Source organism: Coffea arabica, chromosome 4e (assembly GCF_036785885.1).
Source record: "Coffea arabica cultivar ET-39 chromosome 4e, Coffea Arabica ET-39 HiFi, whole genome shotgun sequence".
Taxonomy (NCBI): domain Eukaryota; kingdom Viridiplantae; phylum Streptophyta; class Magnoliopsida; order Gentianales; family Rubiaceae; genus Coffea; species Coffea arabica.
Genome location: NC_092317.1, coordinates 9603877 through 9622502, shown reverse-complemented (window position 1 = coordinate 9622502; position 18626 = coordinate 9603877). Strand labels below are relative to the sequence as shown.

Below are 18626 nucleotides of genomic sequence, written 5' to 3'. Positions count from 1 at the left end.
AAATTACTAGTTATAGGGCAGAGGAGAATAAGTGATAAAAAAACCTGCAATTAAGTTCACATGCTGCCATATCATTGAATATCTCCTCACTATTAAGATGAAACCTTTCCAGACAGATCAAGTTTTTTTTTCTTGATTCTACCGATACCCAAATCAAAACATAGACAAACCCATAAATTGATTCAAGACAGAGGCATACATGCTATGTAACTTTCTTAATGCCAATAAATCACATTCATTATCTCTTAACAGATTCTGTTCTTCCTGCTGTAGTCTACAATGGCACTGGCACAGATGACCAATTATTTTTGCACTAGGAGGAAAATTGACAATCAGCAGGCTTAAACAGAGTGATAGGCCACTTGCTCTCACGAGCCCTATAGGATCCCATTTACACCATAGGAGCTTCCACATTTTAGGTGCAAGTAACCATTGAGAAATATAAGGGGACAAGAAAATTTAGGAAACCAAGTCATTTTGCCATCGTTTTGTCCTAAACAATGAATAATGGCGGTTCTATGCAAATACAAGTAGACAGTTGAAACTAAGAAAAAAGACCCACTTCTATCATCATAGGGAACCAGGAAAATGAAAAAGCTGGAAGAAACATGGTATTACTTTCAAAATAAAAATGAAGACAATATCTATTCTATGAAGCTGAAGCTAATACATGTGCAATTGGTGTGTACAAAAACCATTACCAGTCAATCATACACAAAGCACTGCAGTAAAGGATTCTAATAAATGCCTTTCTTATATATATATATATATATATATATATATATATATTTTTTTTTGCACCTTTCCTTTTTCTGTTCTTGATTAGTAGTTTTCTAGTTTTAGGAAACATAAACTTTCCATACTCAATCCATATTCACAAGAAATTGAATATGTAGCTCAAAGTTCTTTGTTTGATTGGCTAATGTAGAACTGCTGACACATATTTAGTTTAAGCATAATTTTCTTCTGTACTTTCTCCAATAAAGTGATGAAACAGCGCAAACAATAAAAGTAATCGAAATAAAAGGCCAGCCGAAACATGTAAGTTAAGATATCAATTTCACAAACTGTCACTCAATTAGTGTTGTTCTTCAGAGTAAAAGCTTAGCAGCAACCAAAGCTTTTAGATGTAAATAAAATTTCATTGCTCAAAAGCATTGATGGGAAGTAGACTAATCTACTATTGGAGTATAATAGCCAAAAGAGACATGAATGAGAGATCCATTCTATTTTTCTAATTTCCATGGGAACTAATCTTTCCTAAGCTCTAGTTCGCCAAAGCAGGACATTTTGCATTTTAATCAGGGCTCACATGGAGGAGAAATTGCTCTATTTGAACAAAAGTAGCAGAGTAAGTAAAAAGAAGAGACATAAATTTATGGAAGAAATAATTCAAAAAGAAAAAAAAAAACTTACCTCAAAGCAATAACAACAAAATCGATGGAGACAAGTATTAGGCTATGAATGAAGCAAATGTATTCCATTTATTTTTTCCTTTCAACCCACAACTCCAAAATGGCTATTCAACTTTGAGAAAAATGTGCAAGTACTAGGGAACAATTGACAGATTCAAGACCCCATGGAATTGGAAACTTTTGCTGCTTCTAAAACATATCACAGACAAAGGTACCAAATAAGGATCAATAAGCATTTTCTGTAGATATTACAAAATTGCTTGTAGTTTATATACTCTTTCTCGTTAGCACCTCCTGTATCTTTTTATCTTCGAAACTAGATGGGCATACTTCCCTTTTTCCACCATATCTTTTATAATTTCATGGGCTTGAGAAAGCTTTCCAGCATTTCTCAGGTAACTCACTAAGGTACTATACACCAAGAAATTAGGATTACAACCTCTCCGTTCCATTTCTTTCAGCATCAAGCAAGCCTCCTCAAACTTCCCAGCCATGCATAACCCTCGGATCATAGAATTGTAAGTAAAAACATTTGGAAGCTGTCCTTCACTGATCATTTCATCAAACATTTCCTGAGCCATATGAAACTCCCCTGCCTCAACATACCCTGTTATCATTACAGTGTAACAAACAACATCAGGCATGCATCCCTGCTTAATCATCTCATCAAAAAAGTACTTGCAAGCATCCAAATTCCCAGCTCGGCTGAGCCCATCTATTAATGTGGTGAAGTGAAGAATGGTTGGATCACAACTTACTTCCTTCATGTGGTTTAAAAGGTTCAGGGCCGCAAGAGGCTTGTCCCCTTTACCTAGCACATGAAGGAGGAGGTTGTAAGTATGAAAATCAGGTGAGAACCCATTTTGTCCCATTTCATCCAGTAATCTATGAAACTGTTCCAGTTTCCCCTGCCTATACTTAGAGCACAAGAGGATGTTATAAGTTAAAATATCCGGAGAATGACCTTCAACCAACATCTGCTGGTACACCCACTCAATCAACTTGTAATGATGCAGTACCACTAGAGAATGTAAAATTGCATTAAAACAGTGCTTAAATGGCCTATAGTTAAACGTCTTCGATTTTATAAACCTCTCTATGACTTTCTTCGCTAATCCAGCCTCACCACAAGTACAAATCAGCAGATTAAAAGTTCGAGCAGATGTCGGATACCCCTTGTGGATCATTTCATCAAGCAATCTCCACATTGCTTTAAATTCCTCAGCCTCCGCAAATATCTTCATTATCAGATGATACGAATTTGTGGTGTGACTATAGTTCTCTTGCTGACCAGACCACACAAAGAATTTGAACCCGAGCTTCGCGCTCCGTTTCTTGTTTGCAAAACTTATGCTCGTCAAAATGCCTAAAAGAACCTGTCTCACAAGAAGCCCAGAAAGCCTAAGTTTCAAATCATCTAAAGCAGCTTTGGTATCAAATCCAGGACCATCTTGCCGAAGAATTTCAAGAACCCTATTAGCATCATTTCTTACCGTGTCAATAAAACTACTTCTTGAAGAAACATTTTGCTTTTGTTGGAAAGTACTATTTTGACTTCTCCACGTTGTTTTTAACTCTATTTCCTCATCAAAATTGCAACTTTTCCAAGATTCGTTCAAGTAATCCTCGAAAGCGCGAAACCCATTATCCACACCATCACCACCACCACCACCATTAGATGCAAGACAGCTGCGGCTACTGCTGCTATATATGGTTCTTGATACGCCAAAAAAGCAAGGAACTATCTGATTAACAAAACCAATACTTCGTCGGGACGAAGACGACCGAACAACTACAGACCAAAACATTGCAAAAAGAAGAATCTTTCTACAATACCAATGCACACTAACTTCCTCCTGGCACGGTGGATTACTGCAAGTTCAAGCCTCATCCTAGATGCCACTAAAAAATGACACTGCCCATAATTTACGACTGAGTAAAGCTCCTTCTACCAGCTCCCTGCTGTACCCTTACCGAACAAGATACCTACCTGGGGTGGGAAAATGATGGCACTCTTGGAATCAGACCCCGCCCGGATGACGTTTGGTTCATGGGGTTGTTCAATCTCTTGTTTGGGTGGTATAAATGGTCTTGAATTTTGGTGTTGAACCGGGGGGAGTAGCCTAGTAGGAACTGGAAATCGATAAGAAAACAGTATGGAAGGGGTAGATGCAGAGAGGAGGAGAAAAACCGGGTCAACAAATTTCTGACCTTAATTCGCCTGCCTTGCATACTAACTTCGTGCCATTTTTTTATGCTAATTGCCCTCTCTTGTCACTTGGCAGTAGGTTTATATGTACCCAAAGTAAAGGGGTTAGGGTGTCTTGTCAATAAAACAAAAAGTTAGGGGGTGGATTTTTAATCAAACAATTAACACTTGACAATTTGTGTAAAATTGATTGACAAAGAGAGAATTAAATAAATATTAGTACGTGTTATCGGGTTAAATGCATTTCAAATATTAAGATAAAAAAATTGGATTTGAGAAAAAATATGAAGAAATTGAACTTGTAAACTTAGGCGACGGATCAAATTGGTTCCAAACACGGGAAAATTGTTATTTGTATTAAAAATACACATTTATTGATAGTTTTCACAATGGTATGTAATACAATAGTTTTCACAATCATATGTAATACAATACATAGATAGTTAAATACTCATTAAGCTCCTCTACAATCCTTTTAAGTGACATTATATGATGGAGGTTCATCTAGCTTGCTTAGTCTAGCAACTTGGATCTTTCGACCAGAGTACGAGTTTGAACAAGCGTTTGAGAGCCTTATAAATACTTCGATGGTGCACGAGTGCATGTCCTTGCTATATAACAATTTTGTTAAAATCAATCTTGAAAATTGGACAATTCAACTTAAGAGTGAAAGGGCGCCCTTAGATTGGAAAATGGAGAATTCACAAGCTTTATGCCCTGATCTGGCGAGAAGATTTCGCTGAATGAGTGAAGCTTTCTGTGGCATCCTGAATACTTTCTGCACCTTCCATACATGATGCTTGAGCCGCCCCTTTTAGGCAAAGGAATCACACGAAAAGAAAGGCTAAGTTTCTTGGAAGGATCACATTTTCTTTACCAAACTTGCCATATATAAATGATAATTCTCCAGTGAGTGTAAGCTAAACAAAAAAGCATAGACCAGAGTTTAATTTCTCATGGTGCAAAGGAATTTCCTTAGCTTCTTAATCAAATGTATCGTCTTCCTGCTGTTTTTCCTCCTGCTATCCACTGAACTGTGCAATGCAGCTAGAGAGCTTTCTAGTAGAGGGAACAGAAAAGGGAAATGGCAACTTCTATTGAAGAATGCAGGTGTTGTAGCCATGCATATGGCCTTGACACACTACGACACTGTTGTCATACTTGATCAGATTGGCTCTCAGCAATCTGGTTACCGCCTAAAACGAAGGCTGAATGGGACAAAGTGTGACCACAGGTATAGGGATTCGGAGGACTGGTCCTGTTATGCTCATTCAGTGGAGTATGACATTATGAGAAACAAGATTAGGCCTCTACATATTAATTCTGATACTTGGTGCTCCTCTGGTTCCATACTGAGTGATGGAACCATTATTCAAACGGGTGGCTATGGTGGTGGTTCGCAAAGAATTCGTTACTTCAAGCCATGTGATCATAATGGCCGTTGTGATTGGAAGCAGAATAAGCATTCTCTTTCAGATATGAGATGGTATGCTTCCAATCTACTATTGCCTGACAAGGATAGAGTCATTGTTGTTGGTGGAAGAAGGATTTTTACCTACGAGTTTGTACCTAAATTGTCATCCAGGGAGAAGGCTTATGATCTGCCTTTCTTGCACAAGACATACGAAAGAAGGAGAGAAGGGAATAACCTCTATCCCTTCCTTCATCTTTCTTCTGATGGCAATTTGTTCATCTTTGCAAACCGAGATTCCATTCTTTTCAACTACAAAAGAAGGAAAGTTGTGAAGACATTTCCCAGGATTCCAAAGGATGGAGGAAGGAGCTATCCTAGCACTGGCTCATCTGTTATTCTTCCTTTAGACCATGAAAATGGCTTTCAAAAAGTTGAAGTCATGATATGCGGAGGTGCTGCTCCAGGGGCATATGGGGCCGCCAATGAAGGGAAATTCTTGAAGGGCTTAAGCTCTTGTGGCAGAATGGTGATCACAGGTAACAGGCACAAGTGGAAGATGGAGAACATGCCTGGACCACGAGTAATGGGTGATATGTTGATTCTCCCCACTGGCCATATACTGATCATAAACGGTGCAAAACGAGGCTGTGCTGGATGGGAAAATGCAGCCTCCCCTGCTCTAGAGCCATATCTCTACAAGCCCAAAAAAAGACAAGGAAGAAGGTTCACAGTCCTAAAAGCCGCCAAAATTCCCAGAATGTACCATTCATCAGCTATTCTTCTCCCTGATGGGAGAGTTCTTGTAGCAGGAAGTAATCCTAACAGGAGGTATGAATTCAAGAATGTGAAATATCCCACTGAGCTAAGGCTACAAGCTTTTGTCCCTGATCATATGGACCAAAAATTCGATCACAGAAGGGCACATAACCTGTCAATCTCCACCAGTAATGGGGAGGAAAATATTGGCTATGGAAGAGAGTTTGGAGTTCATTTTTGGCTAAGAGGGAAAATCAGCAGCAAAGATGTGATATTCAGTGTCTATGCAGTTCCCTTTACAACTCATTCCCTTTCCATGAATCAGAGGATGCTAAGACTTAAATGCAAGAAAATGGTCAAGGATGAAAATGGACTGGTGAATGCAATTGTTGAAGCTCCTCCATCTGCTAATGTTGCACCTGCTGGCTATTATCTGCTCACAGTTGTGAATGGAGGGATACCTAGCAAATCTCAGTGGATCAGGTTCACACACAAATGACACAATTGAACTTGGATTCAAGAGTTGTCTGTTTTTTTCCTTGGTTTTATGTACTTTTCCATGTTTCTGGTTGATGATAAGAAATAAATAAGACATGGTAATATACTAATATTAAGTATTCTGATGTAGAAGCATATGATTTATTTCTTTCCATTACGTATTTGAATTGAATAAGGAACAAAGCCTAACAATCATGTGTAAAAATTGAAAGCAGCAAAAAAAAAAAAAAAGAAGAAATGCTTACCACTTTTTACACATGTTTTTTGAAAGATACTTTACAAATGTTGAAAGCAATTAGTCAAAAAAAAAAAAATGTTGTGCATTGCCAGCACCACTAAAAGCATTGAAGCATGGTTGGAAAACGTTTTTGTCATGGAACTAACAGGACGGTAGACCAAGATTAGATTGTGTGTCGGAAAAATAGGAATGATTTGGAAAAAAACAATTTTCTTGCATTACGAACGAAAATTCAAACACACCTTTTATCTTTTCAATCACCTTTTTGATCTCATATATATTATATTACAAAAAGTATTACAGTAATTATCTTAAATAAATATTTCAAATAATTCCTATCCAAATACGTTATTGCTAAGTCAATTATAGGATGTTAGATGACATTTTATCAAAACACGCTATTGATAGGATGTTAGATGATGTTTTATTAAAAACTAAATAAAATGTTAAAAGTGTCTAAATGCAGAGCACAACTAGATTATTTGAATTTGGTCATTAATTAAAAAAGCTCCTCCAAAATTGTAAAATAAGACCATTGTTAATTAACAAAAAAAAAAAAAAAGACGGCAACAAAAAGACGGTTTTCAGCCGTCTTTAAAAACAATGACCCCACATAGCCGATATAAAAACAAGACCTTTAAAAGGATTTTTAATTCCAAATTGATTTTCAATCGGCTCTTCTCAGTTCTCACTTGAACAAGAGCCGAAAAGGATTTGTAGTTCCTTTCATTCAAGAAATGGAAGCTTCAATATCCCTGAGAGCAGCTGCAAATACACCAACAAGGGTGGTGGCCCTGCAGTCAATCCATCTCAAACCCAGATTAAGATTTTTCAAGCCAACCCCAGTTGGAAGTTCAATGGCACACAACACCCCTCTAAGCATTCAAGCTCAAAAGGTAATTCTGGCATTTTATCAATCACCTGTATTGCAATGAGTAAAATGCATGGTGTTCCATCTTCTGTTTTTATCTTCTTTCTTTGGTGTTTTTTTAGCAAAAAATTGGATTAATTGCAACTGGGTTTTGATTTCTGTGCTTGGTTATGTCTTGAGCATGTCAAGTAGTTATAAAGTTGTGATTTTTATTGGTTTTAATGAGAAGAATTGTTAATTTGGCATAAAAAAGTTAGGAGCTTTAGAATCCAGGGGGGGTGGGGGGGGGGTTTATCAGAGTAAGTGGTAATAATAAGTTAATTGTGAGGGATTCGGCGAAGATGACCGAATTTTTTTTTTTATGGAGTTTCATTGAAAAGAAATTCATTTTGGTTGTGGTTGTAGTCTGAATTGAAAGAAGCTTCAGCTGAAATTACTGAGAGAGATGCTCTTAAGATTAAGGAATGGGAAGTTGGGATGTTTCAAGATGAGGTTGCTGCAAGCCAAGGTATAAAAATCAGGAGGCGTCCGCCAACGGGGCCTCCTTTGCATTATGTGGGTCCTTTTGAGTTTAGAATTCAGAATGAGGGGAATACCCCACGTAATATACTTGAAGAGATTGTGTGGCACAAGGACCTGGAAGTATCTCAGGTAATTGTTGTTTTCTGAATTATCTTTTGTTATGTGCATATCTTATTGATGAACTCCATCTGAAAACTGAGTTACGTATTGGCATTTGTCTGTAGATGAAAGAGAGAGAGCCTCTTCCCGTGTTGAAGAAAGCTCTTGAGAATGCTCCGCCAGTTAGAGACTTTATTGGAGCACTTAAGACAGCAAATTTGCAAACTGGATTGCCTGGTCTAATTGCTGAAGTCAAAAAGGCTTCTCCCAGTAGAGGAGTTTTAAGGGAAGATTTTGACCCTGTAAGTTCTCATGCACCACTTTGACTCTGCTGTTGATAAGTTATGATGAGCAAATTTTGGTTGTGATGGACATATTGAAAATGTTAATTAGTTGATTGTGGAAAAGATGGAGGGTTAACCATGTTGAATGGAATTGCAAAATTGCTGCATTTTTCTAAAATTTTGAAATAGGAGTTTTGTCTGTAAAGTTCTAATGCACCATGCTGCTCCCAGATTGAAGCTGAAACTATATCCCTACGCTCAGGTGGTTTTTTTTTGTGGGGAAGGTGGGGGGGTTGGGTTCGTGGCTCTGTTTTTTTGTCACAATAGTAATTTTATAAGAACATGATGCAATGAAGCCACTGGCTAGTTACTGGAAGGGGCAATTAACCTCGTCTTAAGTGAGTCTATGAAGGAAAGGGTACACTCATTCTGACACCACAGAGAAGCACTGCTCGTTCTGAGACTACAGAGGAGCACTGACTTGCTCATTTCTTAACTTCATTAGAATCTGGTAGTCTACTTATCTTCATTACAATCTTCTATTCTGGAATTGATATGCAGAATGCTATTATTCAAATCATAATTGCTTTTGGGCGTCTTCATTGCGAACCGGGATCATAGACATTTTCTGAATATGTGCTTAATGCATCGGAAGAAGAATTGAAGTGTCAGGGAAATTTTTGCAAACGTGATGAAATATTTGGAAAATTTTGATTATTTTTATAATTCTTGAAAAATGTTATTGATATTTAATTGAGGCCAACATTGCCATTTTTTTGGGAAAAATGTAAGATAAACTTCTGGGAAAGAAAAAGCATTTTTCTTTATGAACAGTGGTTATGCTCATTCGCATTAACATGATTACTATCTATCTAATTCCTTTTCGTCCATCCTGTTACTATATCTAGATATATGACTGTTAGGATTAAATGGACATTTGTCTGCATGGATACTTAAATGAATGTTTAATGACTGAAAATAAGAATTCAAACTCAATAACTTAGGTACAGAAACACACTTAGATGACATTTTACTAAAAATGAACTGATTTATTGTGAATACAGAGTAAATAAAAATCATTTTGTAAGATTTTAAAAGCTTTGTATGGCAGATTACAGTTATCAATAAGTTGGAAGCTTCATACAGGGAGACTTAGTTATATTATATAAATGCTGCTTGTTCTGGTTTGATTTGAGAATCTTTTGGTCCTATAGCTGTTTGCTGGTTTATTCCTCTATCAGTGGTTAATTGAATAGGTTACTGAGGGTTATAATATCTGAATACAATTCTTAAGATGTTGACAGTGTTATCTGTTTGCATTAATTCTTGGTTGTCTATTATAACAGGTTGAAATTGCTAAGGCCTATGAAAAAGGTGGAGCAGCATGCCTCAGTGTATTAACAGACCAGAAATACTTTCAAGTAAGGATTTAAACTCTTCAGTCATTTGGTGACTTTTTTCTTCAGGGTCATATAAGCCTGTCTCTGCAAGTCAATGTATTTGTTTTTAAGTTAATTCTTACTGCTAATTATCATCACTACTTTTTTGTTTCTGTGCTCCATAAAATAAGGGAGGCTTTGAGAATTTGGAGAAAATAAGGAATTCAGGAGTGAAGGTATTTTTTTTCTTCTTGATGTATATTTCTGCTGAATATTAGCTCAAAGTATTATATTTGAAAGTGGTTGCTGAAACAATTTACATGTGCAGTGCCCTCTCTTATGCAAAGAGTTTGTTATAGATGCTTGGCAAATATACTTTGCTCGCACAAAAGGCGCAGATGCAATCCTGTTAATTGCTGCTGTTTTACCTGATCTTGATATCAAATACATGACTAAGATCTGCAAATTGCTTGGTTTAACACCACTTGTGGAGGTATGGTTATTGTTTTCTTCTTTCTTTCCTTTTGCTGTCTTAACCATTAATAGGATTCAATTCCCTCCCCACTTTTAGTATTAGATTTAGGACCTTTAAGTCAGGGTAATTTTCATTTTCTTATTTGTGATTTGTACAAAAATCGGAATATCAACAAAAATCTGTAATGATATCTCAAGTTTGTTTTTCATCTTTTTCATGAAGAAAAAATTTATTTTTTAAACATATGTAGGTTAGTGGTCCTTCTGTTCTCATGAAGGCTGTCTAATAATTATCTTGCTTTACTTGAAGCAATTTTGGTTTTATTTTTTCCTGATTTTGGTTTTATTTTGTTTTTCTTGTCAAGTAAAAAGTTTGAAGTATCAATGATTTTGACCTTTGTTTGTCATATCTCATTTTTTAGGTACATGATGAGAGGGAGATGGATCGTGTTCTTGGGATTGATGGGATTGAACTTATTGGAATAAACAACCGTAACCTCGGTATGTTTCTAAAGAAAATTCTATATCGATCATTTAAATCTTCTCCTTCTTGATTGTGCATTTAAATGTGCATTTAAAGTTTGATACCTTGATATTTTGATTCTGAAGCTGCTATCAAGTTTACATTCGATTGTAGCTGTATTTGGACAAAAATTAGTTCCTTGTATTCTTACTAACATCGATGAGAAGGTCTAAATATTTTCAAGTAGCTAATCATTTGCTGAAGTGTATATCATTTGCACTGTGATGCTATAAATAATAATACCAACAAATTAATTCTGTTATGACAATCCCCTACTTCCCTTTTTTTTTTTTTAAACTTTCTAGGAATTAACTTCTTTGACATACTTCTTGGTGCACCAATTGCTAGATGCCAAAATCTGGTGCTGGATACTCTTCCTAGTTATCTCGTCTTGCTTAGTGCTGATATTCAATATGGTTGCATGATATAACCTTTTTCTCTTAGAATGGTAGTTCGTAAACAGTCAGTCAGGAAAAAATGAGTTAGGTAACAATGGGTAAAGGTGTCATCTTGAGGATGGGTGAGTGGAAACAAGCTATAAATCCGAAAAGAACAAGGATGAAGATGATAAAAAATGCACAACCTAGAAAAAATGTTAAAAGAGCAATGAGTAGCTTACAGAATCAGTACAAGTCATTTGTTGGACTCTTGCAAGTTAATTTAGCCTTGTCTATCTGCAGAAACATTTAAGGTTGACATCAGCAATACTAAAAATCTTCTTCAAGGAGAACGTGGGAGAATAATCCAAGAAAGAGGCATAATTGTGAGTATCCTATTTCTGCACTTTTCTCATGCCCTTTAAGATTTCTCCTTCTTTGTTAAATTGTTGACAGAGGCACATGACTGCTTCATTACATATTATTTTGTCTAATCACCAATGTATTCATTTTCCTGTCTTCAAAATCTTTAGGTCGTTGGTGAGTCTGGACTTTTTACACCTGCTGATATTGCATACGTGCAAGAAGCTGGCGTCAAAGCGGTATGTTATGAATGTTTTGTAGGAAAGTTGTCTACTTTTTCTACTTCCACAATCATTTCCCATTCCCTTGAATGTATGAGAAGGGGCAGGAAAAGCTGCAAGCAGGCATCGATTCTAGTTGCAAATTTTCCCTAATTTTGGTTTCTTCTGACTGACTGTGTTGCATAGACATTCATCTATTGCAAGAAATGTAATTGACACAAAAAGAAGGATAGAAAATCTTGTTTTTGTTGAGTGATTAATCAATCTGGATTAATATTCAAAATGTTCTTTTGGTGCCATCACAGGTTTTGGTTGGAGAGTCAATTGTTAAGCAGGATGATCCAACGAAGGGAATTATCGGACTCTTTGGTAAAGATATATCATGTTGAAGACCCCTTCTTTTTATATCATGGAGAAAAGTATGAAAAGAGAATTCTCTACGTTGAAACTTGTGGAGATTTTGTTTTCTTTGGAATGTTGTATACTAAGTTCCTTTTCTTTTTTTGCATCGTAACAACCCCAAATTCCTCTGTTGTTGAATGAATTAGAATTGGAATTTTTTTTTTTTTTTTTGGAAAAAAAGTCTTTGAGCTCTTATCCATGATACCCACATGATTTACAAAATAAGGAACCTAAGGGGAAAAAAAAACCCAAACGCCCAACAAAATTTAGAAGGTTTCAAGGCACCAAATAAATCGGATCTCGATAAATAAAAAAAAAATCATTGGCTGCACAAATTCTGGAGAGAGGGAAATTAAGAGAGAATTTGATATTCTATTTGCTTTACTGTCACACTTTATTTTTCCACCAACCACTTAACACTAAATATGACTACCTTTTTAAGTGCCATCACTCAATTTCACTCGAGTTTTGGCTTAATTGAGCCAGAAAAAAAAAATACTTAAAAAAAATATATATATATATATATATATATATATACTCAAGCTTGCGTAACGAGCTTAATATTCTGAGCTCGAATTCGAGTTCGATTTCGACTCGAGCCAACTCCAACTCGATCTCGAGCTCGATATTGATCGAGTTCGAGTCGAGCTTGACTCGAGCCGCTCGCGAGACGGCTCGATAGCCGGCTCGATTCGTTTGCAGTTCTAGTTCATGTAACTTCAAGCACATGATAGTGTTATGTTAACAACCTCAATCACCTTACATCTCCATCTCTAAACGTTCCCAATCACTCTAACGCAATAGGAAAAATGTTGATTTAGTATTCTAACACTTTGCTGAGTATCTGGAAATTTTGGAACATTTTACCACCAATCTTTGCTTTCCTCTTTTACACCAACATTTGAAAAAAGCTTGATTTATAGCTAGAACTAGACCAAATTGAGCTTCAATCTATATGTCAAATTAATCTAGTCATTCACTTGTCGTTTCTTTTTTTTTAAAAAATTTTTTTGGGTGTAAGTTGCCTTCTCACTGTTTTGTGGTTTAGTGGTTTCAGCTTATCATTCTCCTGTGGTTTTAGTTAGCCGTTTCATCCCCTTATGTAAAGTAGAAAATGCCTATTTTCCTGTCAAAACTAATAGTAAAACTTTAGAACAAAAATAAAATATCATTCTTTTTGGTTGACCAAACAATAAAATGATAAACAAGCCCTCTTGGCTGCTTCTTTTTTTTTTTTTTAATTTTTGAATTTCTATCTTTAAATTTTCCTTCCACATTTGATCCTTTTTGTGTTTATTCTAACCATGCATCTTACACACCACTAAAGACCAAAATTTGGGCAATCGATTCAAGACGGATCAAACTAAGTTTTGCAGATCTTCCATCTCCATTACTCCTGGATTAAATCGATACAGAAAAGGTGAATCTTGAATTGAATTGAAGGCCATTTTTGACCCTAAAAAAGCCAAGAACAACGGCCACAGCTAAACAAGGAACACTATATGTAATTTTGGGTTGTCGAAGGATCATCTCTATTTGATTAGATTTTGGACATGAAGCAGTTTTGCCCAGGATTTCAGAAGCTTAATTCCTAATTTTGGTGCTACAATATTTAAACCAAAATTGTCCTTATTTTTGCTTTAGCCTAATGTGTCAACAGTCAACGTAGGATCTAGTCATATGGGTCCATTGCAGCCCATATCTAATTTTCATTTTTGGCAGGTTGGTTGACTATTAGTTAGTTTCTTTTTTCAGTATTTGATTGTGGGTTGAATTTTTTTGCCCTTTTCATTTTATGGTTCTTTTATTCTGTTTGATTTTTTTTTTCGGAGTTGATTAATAAACATAAATAAATAAAGTAAGAATCTTCAAACTTCTTGAATGATTAATTGAATTGGATTCTCCCCTTACCAATCCCATGTTAATTCTTCTAGATTCAAACTATGATTAGCCGCCAATGCTAATGAATACGCGTAACTGATGGACTAAGTTACAACCTTAACACGCCAAAATCCAGAAGTGATACAATGGAAGATGACTCAGGTCCGTGTCATTCCTGCTAGGATTGGTACCAAATCATCATACAAGATCTAATATTTATTTCCATGCCAATCTTTCAAAGCAATTCAGGAAACCAGCTACTTATATTTGGCTTTTTCTTGTTGTTTTGGGCATTGTTATCCCGTGTGTAGAAATATAGGTCAAGGACTTCAAATCCTTGTTCAAATTCTCATTCGCTTCTTGATTGAAGATCAAGCAAAGCTTGTATAGGTATCAATCAAAGTACCTCACGTATTTTAGCTGAAATTTGCTTTTCACATACTGGAAGCAATTTTTTATCACTGGGGAGGGATTTATTTATCAGCATTGCAATATTGCATCTCACGTTTGTTCATCTTTCCAAGATTTCTTGTTCAATTGCTTCTTGGTTTTCTACGTTACCTTTGAACTTTGTTCTCAGTTTAACTGTTTTGAAGTACGAGAGTCTTGAATGGTATTAACTATTGAGCCTCTTTTGATCAATTATTGGTCAGGTTAAGCTGCAAAGTGGTCAGAAATCACCAGCAAGATGACAATAACGGCTGTTCCATCTATTACAAATGGACGCCTTGTCGTCCGTGGGAAGATTATTTTGACAGGAATTCCAGATAATGTTGTTATTACACCAGGGAAAGCAGGATCAGCCTTCTTGGGTGCAACATCAGAAAATACAGCATCTCGCCATGTTTTTGGTCTTGGAGTTCTCGAGTAAGTATTTGTCTGATTATGGTCATTTGGGTTCGTAAATTGCAGGAGTACAGAGCAATATTCTGTTGCAAATACTATTGATTAGAATTGCAACAAAGTCTGAGCCCTTTTTGACAAGTAAATAAGAAAACTGTTGCGTTATGAAAATGCAGATGCAAAGTTCATTATGATTTATAAGGATTAAATATGTCATCTTGTCAACCTTTTCCATGAGGTGATAGTCTCATTTACTTGTCTGATATTCCAGGGATTACCAATTCTTGTGTCTGTTTATCGCAAAGATATGGTGGATGATACCTCGTGTTGGAAAATCTGGAAGAGAGATACCGATGGAAACTCAAATGCTTCTCTTGGAAGCAAGAGAAGATTCTAGTCTTGTTGATGAGGACTCTTTTGATGCTCCTGATGAAAATAAGTTCTATATTTTGTTGTTGCCAGTATTGGATGGATCTTTTAGGGCAAGTCTGCAAGGGGCAGCCTCTAATGAGCTCCAATTCTGTGTTGAAAGTGGTTAGCTTGCTTCATTTAACACCACGCTGTTTCAATTTCTTGATTAGTTCCACAGTTATATTTCAGTCTGTTTGAAACCTGTTCTTCTTTTTAACATTTTTAAGGTGATCCGAGTGTCCAAACTTCTCAAGCGTTGGAAGCAGTTTTTCTCAATGCAGGGGACAATCCATTTGAACTCATCAAGGACTCCATCAAGTATGCTTCAACTCAATGGGCTGTTGATGGACATATGCCAATTTTTTATTCATTGATCTTCAATGCTGATGATATTTTTTAAAACTCTGTTGATGCAGACTTTTGGCAAAGCACAAGGGTACATTTAATCACATTGGGAACAAGAAGGTGAAAATTTAATTAAACACTAAGAACAATCTTTGTTTGAAATCTAGAGAACCAAAAGATTAAGGTGTCTTTGTGCTCCTGTTCACAGACTCCTGCACACTTGGACTGGTTTGGATGGTGTACATGGGATGCTTTTTATACTAAAGTGGATCCAGATGGAATTTTAGAGGGTCTTAAAAGGTTTGATTATCTACTGATTCAAGAATTTATACATTTTCTTGAACTGGACATTCCTGGAGCTGTTTTACTCTTAAAGCTATAACTCTCATTTCATATTAATCAGTTTCTCAGAAGCTGGCTGCTCTCCAAAATTCCTGATAATCGATGATGGATGGCAAGATACAGCAAATGAGTTTCAAAAGGAAGGGCAACCCTTTGTTGAAGGAACACAGTAAGGCTTCTGAGTATGAATAATTATTGCTAAATTCACCATCATTTATATCAAGGTAGCACTTTGAAGCTCATTCATTGATTACAGATTTGCTACAAGGCTGGTGGATATCAAGGAAAATAGTAAATTTAAGAGCTATGGACCAGATGGTTCAGAAACCAACCTCAGGGACTTTATAGGAACCATCAAGAAGAGATGTGGTTTGAAGTACTGTCCCAGAAATCACCATACATATCTATTTCTGTTATGTTTCTTTAACAGTACGAGTATTTAGTTTTGAAGTATTTCTGGAGTTCAATAATTCTTGCTTGATGCAGATACGTTTACATGTGGCATGCATTAGCTGGTTACTGGGGTGGACTCCTTCCTTCATCCGAAACACTAAAGGAACACAATCCCAAGATTGAATATCCAGTTCAATCTCCTGGAAACTTAGGAAACTTGAGAGATATAGCCATGGACAGCTTGGAAAAATATGGTGTTGGGACAATAGATCCTGAGAAAATCTATGACTTCTATAATGACCTCCATAGTTATCTTGCAAATAGTGGAGTAGACGGTGTAAAGGTTGATGTTCAAAATGTGATTGCAACATTAGGCTCTGGACATGGTGGGCGAGTAGCAATTACCAGAAAGTATCTTGGAGCTCTTGACGAATCCATTGACAAGAACTTCAGAGACAATAACTTAATCTGCTGCATGTGTCACAATTCTGATTCTATTTACAGGTTCGTCAATAGCCACTATATGATGCCTACTTCAAAACTCACCAAAATTTTACTGTTGGTTCTGATTCTTCAATCTATCCCCAGCTCAAAGAAAAGTGCCACAGCAAGAGCCTCAGAGGACTTCATGCCAAATGAACCAGCATTTCAGACTTTGCATATAGCAACAGTTTCTTTTAACAGTCTGCTTCTAGGGGAGATAGTAGTACCTGATTGGGACATGTTTCATGTGAGTTTTCTAAGTTAATCTTTCAAGTTTTTGCTAAACACTCTAGGCTTATGACAATATGGTTGAACCTCTATTCTGTTTAGCTCCATTGACACGCAATACTAGTCTTGTAGTTTTGCTTGTTGATGATTTGAGTTCATATGACCGACTGCTTTTATATCTTCCATTCAGAGCAACCATACTACTGCCGAGTTCCATGGAGCAGCAAGAGCGATTGGCGGTTGTGCAGTGTATGTAAGGTAAACCAAAATCAGATACATTCTCATTTACATCCATTATCTAATTGTAGGATTTTCCATTAGAAGCAAACTAAATAAGACTTCTACAGCGACAAGCCAGGGAAGCATGATATCAAGATCCTCAAGAAACTTGTCTTGCCTGATGGATCTGTGTTGAGAGCTAGATATGCTGGCAGACCAACTCGTGACTGCTTATTTGTCGATCCAGTTATGGACGGAAAGAGGTGATTCACTGACTATTACTCTTTTCATTGTATCTTTAAATTGGAAGAGTTAGAGAAATTGGTAAAATAATGATTTCATCATCAACTAACAATTTCTATCTGATTACTCCACAGCTTGCTGAAGATATGGAACTTGAATAAGCTAACAGGAGTTCTTGGAGTTTTCAACTGTCAAGGAGCAGGAAGTTGGCCCTTAAAAGAAGCTGTGCACGATTTGCCGATCAAACATTCACAAGATTCTTTGATATCAAGCCATGCTAGGCCTAGTGATGTCGAATTCCTGGATGAGATTGCTGGAAAAAATTGGAATGGAGACTCTGCAGTGTATGCATTTAATTCAGGTCAGCTTGCTTTTCATCATCCTAGTCAATTGCCAACTTCCAGGGCAAATATATGTCTAATGTTTAAGCCAACTAATATTGCAGGAAATCTTTCCATAGTGCCAAAGAACAAAAGGTTTCAAGTGTCTTTGGATGTGCTAAAATGCGAAATATTTACAATCTCTCCAGTCAGGGTTAGTATACTTCTCAAGAGTATTTTTTCCCTGCAATTTTTTACAAACGTGAGCCTAACATAATTGACTTTGTTATTACGTGAAACAGGTATTCAATGAAACCCTTGAATTTGCACCACTTGGTTTAATTGACATGTATAATTCTGGCGGAGCCATTGAAGACATAATGTGGATCTCCAAGGATCTTTCAGGCACATTAAAGATCAGGGTTCGAGGCTGTGGAAGATTTGGAGCTTACTCAAGTACGAAACCAAGTTGTTGCAAGATGGACATAGAAGAGGAGAAATTCTGGTATAATCATGAGAATGGATTATTGATTATAGACCTTCAAGGTGGCTGCAATTTGAGGGACCTTGAAATTGAGTACTAATGTATTTTTGGCTGGATTTGATCTGCATTTCTCAACAGATTAGTTCTGTACAAATTGTAAAGGACCATATTGGTTCATTTCCAAACATAAGAGGCTAAACCATTTTAGTCCACGCCTAAAACATTAGAGACTAAAATTGTAATTTTCTTGTAACTGTATAACTTTTGGGCTGTTCTGTTAAAATAGAAAAACCACCGAGCACATATTACCTCAAATATTTTTGGGTAAATTACATTTTAGTCCCCTGTGATTTTCACAAAAATCACATAACCCCCCATGATTCAAAAAG

The 18626-nt window shown here is 36.4% G+C and overlaps 4 protein-coding genes across 7 annotated transcripts; 3 read left to right on the top strand and 1 right to left on the bottom strand.

The window, feature by feature from the left end:
* Positions 1–1453: 1453 nt before the first annotated feature.
* Positions 1454–3672, bottom strand: LOC113741675 (uncharacterized). Its single transcript, XM_027269268.2, has one exon. It carries the CDS (start codon positions 3221–3223, stop codon positions 1700–1702), a length of 1524 nt encoding a protein of 507 aa, XP_027125069.1. The 5' UTR covers positions 3224–3672; the 3' UTR covers positions 1454–1699.
* A 908-nt stretch (positions 3673–4580) lies between these two features.
* Positions 4581–6364, top strand: LOC113740708 (aldehyde oxidase GLOX-like). Its single transcript, XM_027268239.2, has one exon. It carries the CDS (start codon positions 4581–4583, stop codon positions 6291–6293), a length of 1713 nt encoding a protein of 570 aa, XP_027124040.1. The 3' UTR covers positions 6294–6364.
* Positions 6365–7173: 809 nt separating this feature from the next.
* Positions 7174–12151, top strand: LOC113741261 (indole-3-glycerol phosphate synthase, chloroplastic-like). The gene is made up of 10 exons (XM_027268759.2): positions 7174–7426; positions 7807–8052; positions 8148–8324; positions 9653–9727; positions 9877–9921; positions 10014–10178; positions 10582–10660; positions 11363–11445; positions 11593–11661; positions 11949–12151. Exons 1-10 carry the CDS (start codon positions 7268–7270, stop codon positions 12030–12032), a joined length of 1182 nt encoding a protein of 393 aa, XP_027124560.1. The 5' UTR covers positions 7174–7267; the 3' UTR covers positions 12033–12151.
* A 1788-nt stretch (positions 12152–13939) lies between these two features.
* On the top strand, positions 13940–18552 carry LOC113741722 (probable galactinol--sucrose galactosyltransferase 2). Of its 4 annotated transcripts, none has more exons than XM_027269324.2 (15): positions 13940–14088; positions 14580–14793; positions 15041–15303; positions 15408–15498; positions 15597–15645; positions 15734–15825; positions 15929–16036; positions 16124–16243; positions 16354–16764; positions 16849–16990; positions 17162–17229; positions 17319–17453; positions 17568–17794; positions 17879–17967; positions 18056–18552. In XM_027269324.2, exons 2-15 carry the CDS (start codon positions 14615–14617, stop codon positions 18335–18337), a joined length of 2256 nt encoding a protein of 751 aa, XP_027125125.1. In that variant the 5' UTR covers positions 13940–14088; positions 14580–14614; the 3' UTR covers positions 18338–18552. The 4 variants fall into 4 exon arrangements, with proteins under 4 accessions (XP_027125125.1, XP_027125123.1, XP_071903663.1 ...); XM_027269322.2 differs by lacking the exon at positions 13940–14088 and adding an exon at positions 14160–14316; XM_072047562.1 differs by lacking the exon at positions 13940–14088 and adding an exon at positions 14326–14431.
* The last annotated feature ends 74 nt before the right edge of the window (positions 18553–18626 follow it).

Coding starts and splice junctions, on each gene's coding strand:
- LOC113741675 (XM_027269268.2), bottom strand. CDS start 3,223: ATGTTTTGGTCTGTAGTTGTTCGGTCGTCTTCGTCCCGACGAAGTATT.
- LOC113740708 (XM_027268239.2), top strand. CDS start 4,581: ATGGTGCAAAGGAATTTCCTTAGCTTCTTAATCAAATGTATCGTCTTC.
- LOC113741261 (XM_027268759.2), top strand. CDS start 7,268: ATGGAAGCTTCAATATCCCTGAGAGCAGCTGCAAATACACCAACAAGG. Junction 8,053..8,147: donor AGGACCTGGAAGTATCTCAG/GTAATTGTTGTT, acceptor ATTTGTCTGTAG/ATGAAAGAGAGAGAGCCTCT. Junction 10,661..11,362: donor AATAAACAACCGTAACCTCG/GTATGTTTCTAA, acceptor GTCTATCTGCAG/AAACATTTAAGGTTGACATC.
- LOC113741722 (XM_027269324.2), top strand. CDS start 14,615: ATGACAATAACGGCTGTTCCATCTATTACAAATGGACGCCTTGTCGTC. Junction 16,244..16,353: donor AAGAAGAGATGTGGTTTGAA/GTACTGTCCCAG, acceptor TGCTTGATGCAG/ATACGTTTACATGTGGCATG. Junction 17,968..18,055: donor TTACAATCTCTCCAGTCAGG/GTTAGTATACTT, acceptor TACGTGAAACAG/GTATTCAATGAAACCCTTGA.